At 35.6% G+C, this 11,884-nt stretch overlaps 2 protein-coding genes across 8 annotated transcripts; one reads left to right on the top strand and one right to left on the bottom strand.

Moving 5' to 3' along the window:
* Positions 1-5,451: 5,451 nt before the first annotated feature.
* Positions 5,452-8,906, top strand: LOC103834803 (probable protein S-acyltransferase 20). 2 transcript variants are annotated; one of them, XM_009110891.3, is made up of 9 exons: positions 5,452-6,086; positions 6,180-6,293; positions 6,402-6,758; positions 6,947-7,015; positions 7,089-7,160; positions 7,249-7,377; positions 7,463-7,543; positions 7,655-7,846; positions 7,941-8,906. In XM_009110891.3, exons 1-9 carry the CDS (start codon positions 6,042-6,044, stop codon positions 8,772-8,774), a joined length of 1,893 nt encoding a protein of 630 aa, XP_009109139.1. In that variant the 5' UTR covers positions 5,452-6,041; the 3' UTR covers positions 8,775-8,906. The 2 variants fall into 2 exon arrangements, with proteins under 2 accessions (XP_009109139.1, XP_033142761.1); XM_033286870.1 differs by having other exon boundaries at positions 5,921-6,086; positions 6,180-6,758.
* On the bottom strand, positions 8,886-11,454 carry LOC103834815 (protein IQ-DOMAIN 1). 6 transcript variants are annotated; one of them, XM_009110901.3, is made up of 7 exons: positions 11,013-11,454; positions 10,795-10,878; positions 10,482-10,691; positions 10,188-10,412; positions 9,996-10,109; positions 9,481-9,898; positions 8,886-9,401 (listed from the first exon to the last, which is right to left on the bottom strand). In XM_009110901.3, the coding sequence occupies exons 2-7, from the start codon at positions 10,825-10,827 to the stop codon at positions 9,271-9,273; spliced, it is 1,131 nt and encodes a 376-aa protein (XP_009109149.1). In that variant the 5' UTR covers positions 10,828-10,878; positions 11,013-11,454; the 3' UTR covers positions 8,886-9,270. The 6 variants fall into 6 exon arrangements, with proteins under 6 accessions (XP_009109149.1, XP_033142825.1, XP_033142836.1 ...); XM_033286934.1 differs by having other exon boundaries at positions 10,535-10,691; positions 10,748-10,878; positions 11,013-11,453; XM_033286945.1 differs by having other exon boundaries at positions 10,535-10,691; positions 10,775-10,878; positions 11,013-11,453.
* Positions 11,455-11,884: the final 430 nt, after the last annotated feature.

Below are 11,884 nucleotides of genomic sequence, written 5' to 3'. Positions count from 1 at the left end.
AAGTATAAAGAGAGAGGATAGCACAAGAAAAAAGAGACATCCATAAACCAGACAAGACCAAGTCGACTAGAATTAAAATCTATCATATTTTTTTGTTCTCTCCGGAAACATTGTGTTTTCTCTTAATCATTTGTCAAACAAGAGTGGCCAGCATTTACAAGCTATTTGGAAGACATAAAAGTTTTGAAGAGGAGTTTCAACAGCTCAGAGATCATTCATATACCACGGACACAGAATTCAAAGGCGGACAGTCTCGCACGCAGTGTAAGGAAACAACCGTCGTTTGTCGTTCATATGGATGCAGAGCTACCAGCGGCTCAACATTATTAGGGGCCCTAGGACAAAAAAAAAAATTTATCCTCTAAAATTTATATACGGATAATGTTTAAAATATTTTTTTAAAATTTAATCAGTAATATTTTGTATATTTTGTAATGAAAATAAAACCATATACATATCAAATAATTTTGGGCCCCTTTCAATTTTATTTATTATATTTATAATTTTTTATATATAAAAATATAAATTTATAAAAAATTGGACCCCTTAATTAGTATTATACGGAGGGATACGGGCTTGGACTTGGGGCGATCGCACCGCTTGTCCCCCCCAATGAGCCCGTCCTGAGTCTACATGAGTCTGCTTTGTTTGCTGACAAAAAAAAAACTCTTTTGTAATCTTTCACCTAATCGATCAATCAAACTTTTTTAAATAACTCACCATCGTATTCGCACCTTATTTAGAATAAGCATACCAAACATTGGTTGAACATACAGAAACAAAAAAGCTTGAAAAATGAAAAAAAATGTTTCTAAATCTTGTTTATCCCAATTTAGAACAAACACAATTTTAAAAAATAAATAATTTACAATCGATAGTTGAAAGCTGTAGAGATTTTAGAAAAAAAGGGTAAAGTAAACGTTGATTGGCTTCAAATTGCAAAATATCATAAAACTTCAAAAAGTTGTACACCAATCGAACTTTTATTTATTAAAATGGATTAACCAGTTCCCCACCAAACATTCAAGCCTTATAATATCTCTTCCCACTTGAAAGAAAGAAAACACATTTTCTTCTTCTGTGTTCCATTATTTTCCCACGGCGCACGCGTTGCACGTACCAATACTTTCTTGGTAATTTAGATGAAGTGTGACTAATGGCATCATGAATAAAATATAAGAAATATGGTCTAACAAACTTAGCCTTTTAAATGGTTTTAACGATTAAGATTGTACCTTTTAAATTATTTAAACAACAAAAACAAACACATGGGTTTCCTAAACATATTTCCTGGGGGCATTTGTACAATTTTCATATCATATATTATAGTTCGTATTGCATACAACTCTATAAAACAGTTTAAAAGAAATTATATTTCTAAGTTTTTTGGGGGCATTTGTACAATTAGCAGTTTATCAATGAGTTTGAGGGTAAAACACTTATTTTCCCCATTAAAAACCATTTGTGTCAGTCTAAGAAGGAAATCAAATTAAGAAACTCAAAAAAATGTATAGTATTTAGAGAATTCGAGAACTCTACTATTTATGTGAGCAATTATGGTAATCTATAATATCTTATATATATATAATTGTATTCGAATTTAATTACAATATGCTTTTTCTTAAAAATAACTATGTAACTAACAACATTTAGTTTATAGCTTTGAGTTTTTCAAAACATATACATAAAGAAAATATATTTAAAACTACTATTTTAATTAAAAATATTATAATTATTATGTACAATCTATAATTTTATTTTTCTATAAAATTACATTTAGCGATTTTAAGGGTTTTTGCTAAAACTAACCCACAACTTGATTTTAACCCTAAATCTATACCCAAACTTGAATCAAATGCAAAACTAACCTAAAAACCTAGTGAAATTACAGCTCAGCCTTTTGTGACCAAATAAAAAAACAGAAGCCATTTTTACGAATATAGCCCCAGTAAATCGTCTAAGTTGTCTGAGATGTTGGAAGTCGTCTGGACGACTGAAGTGTAAGTCGTCTGGTACCAGTTTATTTTAAAAATAATTTATAAATCTTGTAAAAAAATATTTTGATGCGTAAAAAATAAAAATCAAGTAATTATAAATAGTTTTAAGTGATATAAATTAAGATATGATAAAATTGATTTGTTTTGAAGATAGATGAGTGGAAGTAGTGAATCATGAAATACTTTGGTTTAGGAGTTTGGCAAACATATGTTGTAGTATTGTATGTATTGTTAGAGTTAGATTTTGGAAAACTAAAATGTTTTTTTCAAAAATTAATTTTCACCTATATGTGTTTATTTCTGTGTATAGTAAACACTTTTCAAGTTTGATTTGATCTTATGAAGTGTTTAATTAGATAATTAAGTTTAGGGGTTATGTTTAGGGTGTAGACGACTTATATTTCAGTCGTCTGTTGAATAATTTACTCGGACGACGTATATTTCAGTCGTCCACATCGTACCGAACCTTTAATTTTACCAATGTACGTTTTAACCTAACCGGATCATTTACCGGACATATAAAAGCTAGTTTAGGGGTTATGTTTAGGGTCTAGACGACTTACATTTCAGTCGTCTGGTGAAGAAATTAAAACAGACGACTTACATGTAAGTCGTCCAAATATTCCCACCTAAAATTTTTAAAGAAAAATATAATCCCGCTTAAATAATTGTAAGTCGTCTGGAAAGTCTTTTATTTTAGTTTCCCGCTAAAAATATTTAATTTTCCGCTAAAAATATTAAACTCTTCTGGACGACTTACATGTAAGTCGTCTGTTTTAATTTCTTCACCATACGACTGAAATGTAAGTCGTCCAGGAAGTCGTCTGAGTCAAAAATATTTAACATAATTGGATTTTTTGTCTCCTTATATAAAGAAAAATTTACACATTCTCTCTCCTCCTCTCAAATGGCTGCAACAAAAATGTAATGTCCATCATTCTAAAACTCTCCAACCTCTCTCTAATCTCTTTGGCTTGAAAACACCAAACTTTATATGAATTTTTCAGTTTTGTCTCATGTATTTCTTACTAATCTATCTCTTTTGCAGGTTTTTAATCAAATGATACTCATCTTCCACTAATTTAAAGGTAGATCTATTAATTTTAGATATGTATTTTTTGTGTGCTCTATAAATGTAGATTTATCTAATCTTCCACTCATTTTCTCTATTTTTAAGTCATTTGAACGTTTTTGGATATGCATGTTTTTCAGATATGGATTTGACATGCAGGTTTTTCAGATCTGGAAGACTTCTGGGACGACTTACCTGTTAGTCGTCTGGAAGTCGTCTGGACTTCTTGGAAGTCTTCTGACAAAGTCGTCTGGACTTCCAGGAAGTCGTCTGGACTTCCAGGAAGTCGTCTGGACTTCCAGGAAGTCGTCTGGACTTCCTGGAAGTCATCTGGACTTCATGGAAGTCTTCTGACGAAGTCTCCCTTTCATAATAGATCTGAGCGTTTTGGTAAGTTCTTATGTCTGATTTTTCTTCATTTGGTAACTTCTTGTTGTATAAAGTTCTTATTTTTTTCCCAAACTAAAACTCTCCAATCCCACTCTAATCTCTTTGACTTGAAAACAACAAATTTTATATGAATATTTCAGTTTTGTCTCATGTCTTTCTTACTAATCTATCTTTTTTGCAGGTTTTTAATTAGATGGTACTCATCTTCCACTAATTTAAAGGTAGATCTATTATTTTTAGATATGTATTTTTGTGTGTTCTGTAAAGGTAGATTTATTTAATCTTCCACTCATTTTTTTTTGTTTTTAAGCCATTTGAACGTTTTTGGATATGCAGGTTTTTCAGATCTGGATTTAATATGCAGGTTTTTCAGATCTGGAAGACTTCTGGGACGACTTACCTGTTAGTCGTCTGGAAGTCATCTGGAAGTCGTCTGGACTTCTTGGAAGTCTTCTGACAAAGTCGTCTGGACTTCCTAAAAGTCGTCTGGACTTCCTGTAAAGTCGTCTGAACTTCCTAAAAGTCTTCTGACAAAGTCGTCTAAACTTCCTGGAAGTCGTCTGGACTTCTTAAAAGTCGTCTGGACTTCCTGGAAGTCTTATGACAAAGTTTTTTTTCATATCAAGTGGAGTCCAAGCTTGTCTTTGTAGAAGAATGATCTATAATTGTTTTGTTTGTGGTCTGTTTTGTGAATTGCATGTCTACTCTTTTAGTTGTGAATTTTTTGTAAAATCAGTAATAATGTTTTCCAAGATGTATTAAATGTGCTAACAATGTGTTTACACATTTACAAATCAATGAAATAATAGATTTCAGTAGCCTTTTTTTTATCTTTGGATCTCTCATATGCAATAATAAACTCCAATGGACTTTTTCTCATCTTAATAAACAAGAATGTTGGTAGCTTCATATTGATACAATGATTTAAGAAGCATTTTAACCCTTCTTCCAACTCATAACAATAGTCATCATTATTGTCTATAACAATAATACTTAAGAGATGGAAACAAACAATAGTAACTAGTCAAAGCATATCATATTTTTTATAAGTTTGCATTGAAAAACTTAGTCAAATTTAGTAAAACTAAGGGAGAGAACATATTTTGTAAATATGAGTTTTACATATCTTGAAGTTACTTATCACTCTTAAAAATACAAGTTATTCAAAAACTAACGTAGAAGACTTAAAAACTAGCGGAGAAGACGCGGACGACTTCAATCTAAGTTGTCCAGACGACTAAACTATACGTCGTCTGGTCAACGCAGAAGTTATTTTTGCAATTGACTTTGAAATCTGTAACCTGAGACGACTGAAAGTTAAGTCGTCTACTATTGTTTGGTTTCAAAAAAATTTCCAAAGAACCTAGACGACTTACATTTCAGTCGTCATAGGTTAGTTTTGCATTTGACTGGATTATTTCGGAAGTTTGACTTTTCTTGACGACTTACATTTCAGTCGTCTAGTGAAAATTAAAATAATAATATTTTTTAAAAGTAGACGACTTACAGTTAAGTCGTCATAGGTTAGTTTTGCAATTGAAAAAAAAAACTTCAAGATTTAATTATACACAGACGACTTATAATTCAGTCGTCCACGAGACGACTTACTTGTAAGTCGTCCAGGATTTTTTTCCGAGATTTGATTGTGGAGAGAAAGTGAGAGATATGTTGTGTTTAGTTCACAAGAATGAAAAAGGAAGAAAAGTAAATCGATTTTGGGAGCATTAAGAGCTTCAAATTGGTTGTTCATGGTGGTTGTGGTATTGATGACAATGACAATCTTGTAATTACTTGAAGATGATGAGGGTGAGAGAGTAAAAATGTCATTTTCGAAAAAAAAAAAAAATTGATGGCATTTTCGTAAATTATATGAACCTGTGGGGTGAATAGGGCAAAACCAATTTTCAAAAAAAATGGAGGTTAGTTTTGTGTTTGACTTTAAGTTATAGGTCAATTCTGCAAAAAGCCCTTTTATTTTTCCATTCTAAATCCTTTAATAAAAAATTACACTGTACTGTTGTACTCATGCTAAAAACTAATATAATTTTTTTTCTATTTATATGCATAATTTTTTGGTGAAATGTCAATTGTAGAACTCAAACCCAAAACCTTCAGAAACAAAATCATTAATGACTTTTAATTAAATTAACGGAATTAGATTTTTAGTTGTTTCCGTCATTTCTTATAATATCGAGAAAACCAAAAAAAATGTCTAATAGTGGCGAGTTTTTTTTGTTTCTTATAAATTATCCACTAAAATTTTCTTTTTATAATTTCTACATTTTAATGTCAAAATTTTACCGCTAAAATTTCTCGACAGATTCCACTCACAAAAGTTAAAAAGAAAAATTTGAAAAAGTAACTAATTTAAGATACAAAAATATTAAAATGACATAGAGTCATTTTGTATAATATAATTAGTCCACGAGATTAGTCCTCAACTCTTCACATACTAATAGAATTGTGTCAGACTTAATAATGACTTAAACCTGCCACAGTCAGAGAAAGACTGCTATCTTCTCGGTCGTGACGTGATAAAGAGTTTTGGTTCATCTCTGGTTCTTCTCGCTGCTACAGAAGCTATGGTGAGGAGACACGGCTGGCAACTTCCCGCTGACATTCTTCAGGTAGTACTCCATTGTGATGAATCGAACTCAGTTCTGCATGTTTCAATCGACAACAGTTACTACTTACTAGTTTGGTGATGTTTTGGTTGTCAGATGATTGCGGTGACGGTGTTTTGCTTGTTGGTGGTCGCTTACTTTGCTTTCTTCGCTCCTTTTGCCGGAGGACGGTTCTGGGAATACGTTTTGATCGGTGTTTACTCTCCGGTGGTATGTTCAATGCTTTATACTTCCATAAGGCTCTTCTTGTGTGTTTTTTTTTCTTTTTTTTTTGATAAAACCTCTTCTTGTGTGTTGATGGATGATGTGTGTTTTCAGGCTCTTCTTGTATTCGTTCTGTATGTTCGGTGTACTGCTATTAATCCTGCGGATCCAAGAATCATGACTCATCCTTTATCGGCCAGAGATATCTCCAGGAGTTTTAATGAATCTGGCAGTCAGTTGCAGTCTTGTCCTTCAGGTGTCTCAATGAGTTCTACCTTTGCAGCAAACTCTAGTGTAGTCAGAGGTTCTGTAGGAGATGATGAAAGAGTGGAGGACTCTGTTACTAGAAAATCTTGCTATAACCCTCTGGCTATCTTCTGTTGTGTGTTTGTTCTTGATGACTGCTGGAAACAGGAAGAAGAACAGGGAAATAGCAGGGTGGGTCTATATTGCATGTTTTGCAATTGTGAGGTATAATAATGATAACATGGTTCCAAGATTCAGAAAGCTACTAATAAGTCCCTATTGTTTTTGTTTTTTGTTTTTGTTTTTCTAAAGTCCCAATTGTTGTGTATGTCAAGTGTACACAAACACACGTATGCTCTTTAGACTTTAGATGTTGTAAGCCTTGTTGTTCTGAGTTAAGGATGTATTCACAGGTACATAACTCTAGCAAGCATTGTAAGAGCTGTGACAAATGTGTTGTTGGTTTCGATCACCATTGCAAGGTAAATATTTTTTCTTGCAACTAGGTTACTCTTGTATGGGATATTTTGACTGGGAAGTAAATGGATGATACAGTGGCTTAACAATTGTGTCGGCCGCAAAAACTACATGACTTTTGTATCTCTGATTACTGCCAGCCTTCTCTGGGTATGTAATATGCTTTCCTAATGAACTTATTTTGTTTTTCACTTAAACCGCTAATAATAGATAGGTTACACTTTTTCTACCTCATCAGCTCATTATTGAAGCAGCAGTGGGAGTAGCAGTGATTGTGCGTGTATTTTCTGATAAGAAGAGAATGGAGACAGAAATTGTCAATAGACTCGGAAGCAGCTTCTCTCGAGCACCTCTTGCGGCAGTTGTTGTAAGCATTCGTTGCTTTGGCATTTGATAATAATAATAATAAAGCTCCAGTGTTCCTAATGTTTGTCTCTGGCAAGTTATGTTAGGGTGTTTGCACTGTTGTTACCACTCCGGCATGTTATCATCTGGCCCAACTTCTCTTTTTCCACACGTTGCTCATTAAAAAGGTCAGTAAGAAGCTCTTCCTACGTTTATGTCTACACTTTTTTTTTAAAAAAGTTTGCTGATGGGATGTTCCAATATAATCAACGTGAGCTTTGTCTTATTCTTATGGGTAGGGACTTACAACATATGATTATTTACTGGCAATAAGAGCCATGAGCGAGACACCAGCTGGAGCATCTGTTGACGAGGAGATTCAGAGTGTGCTCTATTCTCCAACCGGATCTGGCATTAGTGGTGGAAGCTCTCTCGGGCCATCATACAGAAAGGGGGTCTGGTGCACTCCACCTAGAGTGTTTGATAATCAGGTAACTCCAAATACTTGTGTTCTATAACTCATACATATCATCTAATTGTTTGCATGCATGTTTTAGATAGAGATGATGTTTATTTCTGTTGCAGGATGAAGTGATTCCCCAACTAGGCTCTCACATGGTCCCGTCTACCGTAGATCCAGAGAGAGGCATCAAGGCTCCCAAAAGATCCGTCAAACGCAGTGCATGGAAGCTAGCGAAGCTGGACGCAAATGAAGCTGCGAGAGCAGCTGCCAGAGCCAGAGCATCTTCATCTGTCATGAGACCAATACACAATCATCCCCATTTACCTGATCATGAACTTAGTAGTGTAAGCACAGATGCAAATGTGGCTGCAAGGAAAGAGATGCGGAACAATGGTTTAAAGCCATCTCACTCTAGAAACTCCTTTGCTGCACCAAGCCAAAGTAGCCGGGATGAGTATGACGACGAGTCAGTCACACTTGCTCCTCTCCCTCAATATTCTACAGTAAATGGCCATCGCTTCCCTACAACAACCGATCACACGCACAGAGGAAACAGCGCTGATCCACTGTTTCTCTCTGCTCCTTCAACTTCTCTTCTGAGAGATGTGAGGAAGACATCAGTTGTTTGGGATGCTGAAGCTGGGAGATACGTATCATCAGCTCCTGTAACGACAATGCCTCAAGTCCGCAATAGGAATCAAAGAGCCATTCTTCCACCTCAAGGTTCATCAACGCTAAAGGCTCATCTTCCTCTGCAGCAAGCCGAGAGAAGACTGATATATACCGGCGACTCTATCTTCTTCGGAGGACCTCTCGTTAATATCCAGACTAGAAATAACCCGAGGAGTGAAGTAAGAGAGGGACAAGAGAGATTGGCATCAACACTTCATCAAGATGCAAGATATAGAAGAGATTCAACCTCACACCAGCTTCCAGTGTTTGCCCCTCCACTTTGACGTATCTTTCCACTTGCTAAAATATTCGTCCCTACACTTGAATTAAACCACTTTGTCCTTTCAAAGAGAGATCATAAGCTATGTAATAAATTCTTATGATAGCTGATAGTGTAATATAATCACTCTTTAAAACTAGAACTTATACAATACAACGTACTATATACATAGGGGAAGAGCCTGAAGCATGAGTTTGTTCTTCCGACGAAAACTATTTCACAAATAGACTCTAAACACCTTATATTATAATACTACGCACAGAGAATCATGGAGAGAAAAGGATGGCTACATGGATAACAACAATGAAGGCAGGAGACGCCAATACCACGTTGTTCTCTTCTTGGTCGGTGAACCAAGAAGCTCTAGAGTCTGAAAACCAATGTGTTCTCCCATGTTTTTGTGTTTCTCTTTATCAGAAGCTGCGTATGTACAGGGACAATGGGAGAGGCGTTTGGACTGACGATTCTCAGAGACTCTAGCAAGGGCTCTATGCAAGCCTCTATTTTGTTGGCTCAGAGTTGCGTCTTCTCTGGTTTTGGGCAGAGTTGTCTTCAACTGCTACTTTTTGAGATGTTGGCGTGAGTGTTCCTGCTCGTTTGGCTTTAGCAGACTGAGATCCTAAGGACTTTCCTGCTCAAGAACATTCACAATCTTGACTTAAAAGGGCTATTCACTCAAATCATAAAAAGGGGAAAGAAAGAGATCTGACCACTGTTTGGCAGAGACAACCGTCCTCTTGAAGATCTATCTGGCTTTCTTGATCTTAAACCAGCTACAGGTCTTGAGTTAACTTCTACAGCAAGATCGTCTTTAGTTGGCTTAGACCTAGCCTTGGACACCACTGGCATGCTTGAAGATATTACAGGAGAAGACGAATCACCATCAGACAGAGATGGTGGCCATGTTGCCTTCTGACTTGAAACACCGGACACAAGATTTGAAGTGTTTTGCATCTTGCTTGCACTTTTCATCTGCGTTTTATGCACATTCTCAGCCTGCTCTATGTTGTTTTCACCTAATTTTGCATCTTCCACTAGGTAACTATCAAGAAACCGGTTCCGTCCCCAGTTTTTTTCCTCAGGTTGAAATCCATTGTGCGCAGATAACTGCCTAGTCTCTGCTTGCCACTTCAAGAGAGCATTTTAAATGTAAAATAAAAATATTTTTAAAGCCACAAAGAAACAACAAAGACTTCTTAACTAGAACATAGAGGTTGTGAGTAACCTGGTGAGTCAAAGCATATGCCATAGCTCTCTCACGCTTAGCTGCAGCTTCCTGCCTCTTTATCAGCTTTTCTTGGATCTGTTCAACAGAACCAATGCTATCGCACCAACCTTCCTGAGAGATAATAGCACATAGTTGACAAATTAGTGTATGAAGATTATAAATAACTGAGACAAGTGAGTGACATATCACCTCTATTTCTCGAACTCGGGCTTCATCTGCTAGCTGTTGCTGTAGTTGCTGACGCGTTTCACTCTCCAAGGCGAGGCGAACACGTCTAGCCCGTACACGAGCCTGCACTCTCACTAACGCTTGCATGCACCGAAGCGTCACAGCTGCTTGTTTCCTCACAGAGTGTCCTCTAACGAGTGCTTGAAGTCTAACCAGTCCCTTCAACGCTCGTAAAGCCCTTCTAGCCTGAGAGAACGTATCATCTTTTTCTCAGTCCGGTCACAATAGCAAATGACAAAAGGCGAAAACACATACGAGAAAGGCTCGAAAAGCTGTTTGGATGCGTGTTGCAGCATAATGTTCCTTACTTTGCTCTTCATAAGGTGCACCACAGTAGGATTGTAGTGAAGTTGAAGTAGAGACTCCAGTATCTATTACACTATGCGCATATGAATCTTGAAGTTTCTCAGCGTCTAAATCAACTGAATGTTTTTTCCTAAACCGGCTCTTGGTAGCAACCTTGGCCTTAACCAATTGTACAAACATTAATAAAATGAAATTGTATACAATCGTTAACCAACATAGTCATCATGTCAATGTTTGAAGACCTTGACTTATTGAAACTAACCAATGTTTTAATCCATCTCCCTGAAGCACCCATAGTATCAAAAACTTTCAACGATCACCAAGATGAGAACAACAACCTGCAGGACTGCATTTAACAACTGAATTACTCAAAAAGAAACAAACTTTCTTTCTGGGTTTGATCAGTAAAGCAAATCAACAACTATTTATAGCAAGAAATAAGCAAACTTTGTAATCAAAAGAGGACAATTGAGACTTTACAGTCGGCGAAGGAAAGATCGGTGGTGAGTGAGTGAGTGAGTGAGTTGTGAAGGATTATTAGGAGATAGGACTTGACTTGTTAAAATTTGATTCTTTTTTTTTTATCGTTTTCCCTCCCCTCTCCACAGATACGAACGAATGATTGCAAGCCGGCGTCAGGTGCTACATTGCGCCGTGGTAACTTGAACTTGTCAGCGTTTATTGAGCTGTAAAACGGCAAGTGGTTTACTTTTCAGATATTTTATATGTTTAACGCATGCATTTTTATACTATATAAACAAATAATAATAATTGAACGACAAAAGTGTTTATCTGATGTGACGTGTTGTTGTCATCTATGATATGAATGTGACTGATTTATAATGAAAGTAGTAATTATGGTTCCATCCGTAATCTTTTGGGTGCATATGTTAAAGAAGGGAACCAATGACTACAGTTTATATCAGTAATAAAAATAATTTCATTCTTTATCTCACCATTACCACCACTAGGTCGTTTTCCGCGCTACGCGCGGATAATTTGTCTTTAAATTTTGCAAACACTTTATCGTCTAACAAATATATAAAGAAGGAGGATGACATGCTCTGATTTTGGTTGTTTAAATATAGCATGTTAATTAATTTTGACTTTTTCTAAATTGTAATAAGATTGTGTTTTCTAGTTTTCCAAAATACCAAAACTGAGTTTAGAATACATAGATAGTTTGGAAGACGTTAAAATGTTGCTTTAAGTTAGGTTTTCGTAAAAATCATGCTCGGAATTGTATTTGTGTTATTTTGCTCAAAATCATGCATTAAACTTGACTCTTATCCTGGTTCATAAGTCTTTGATGGTTTTTAATTATTATGGTGACAAAGTAAAACTGTATTATC

Source organism: Brassica rapa, chromosome A01, assembly GCF_000309985.2.
Source record: "Brassica rapa cultivar Chiifu-401-42 chromosome A01, CAAS_Brap_v3.01, whole genome shotgun sequence".
Lineage (NCBI taxonomy): Eukaryota > Viridiplantae > Streptophyta > Magnoliopsida > Brassicales > Brassicaceae > Brassica > Brassica rapa.
The sequence above is the reverse complement of the archived record's forward strand: the minus strand, read 5'-3'. Positions and strand labels throughout refer to the sequence as shown.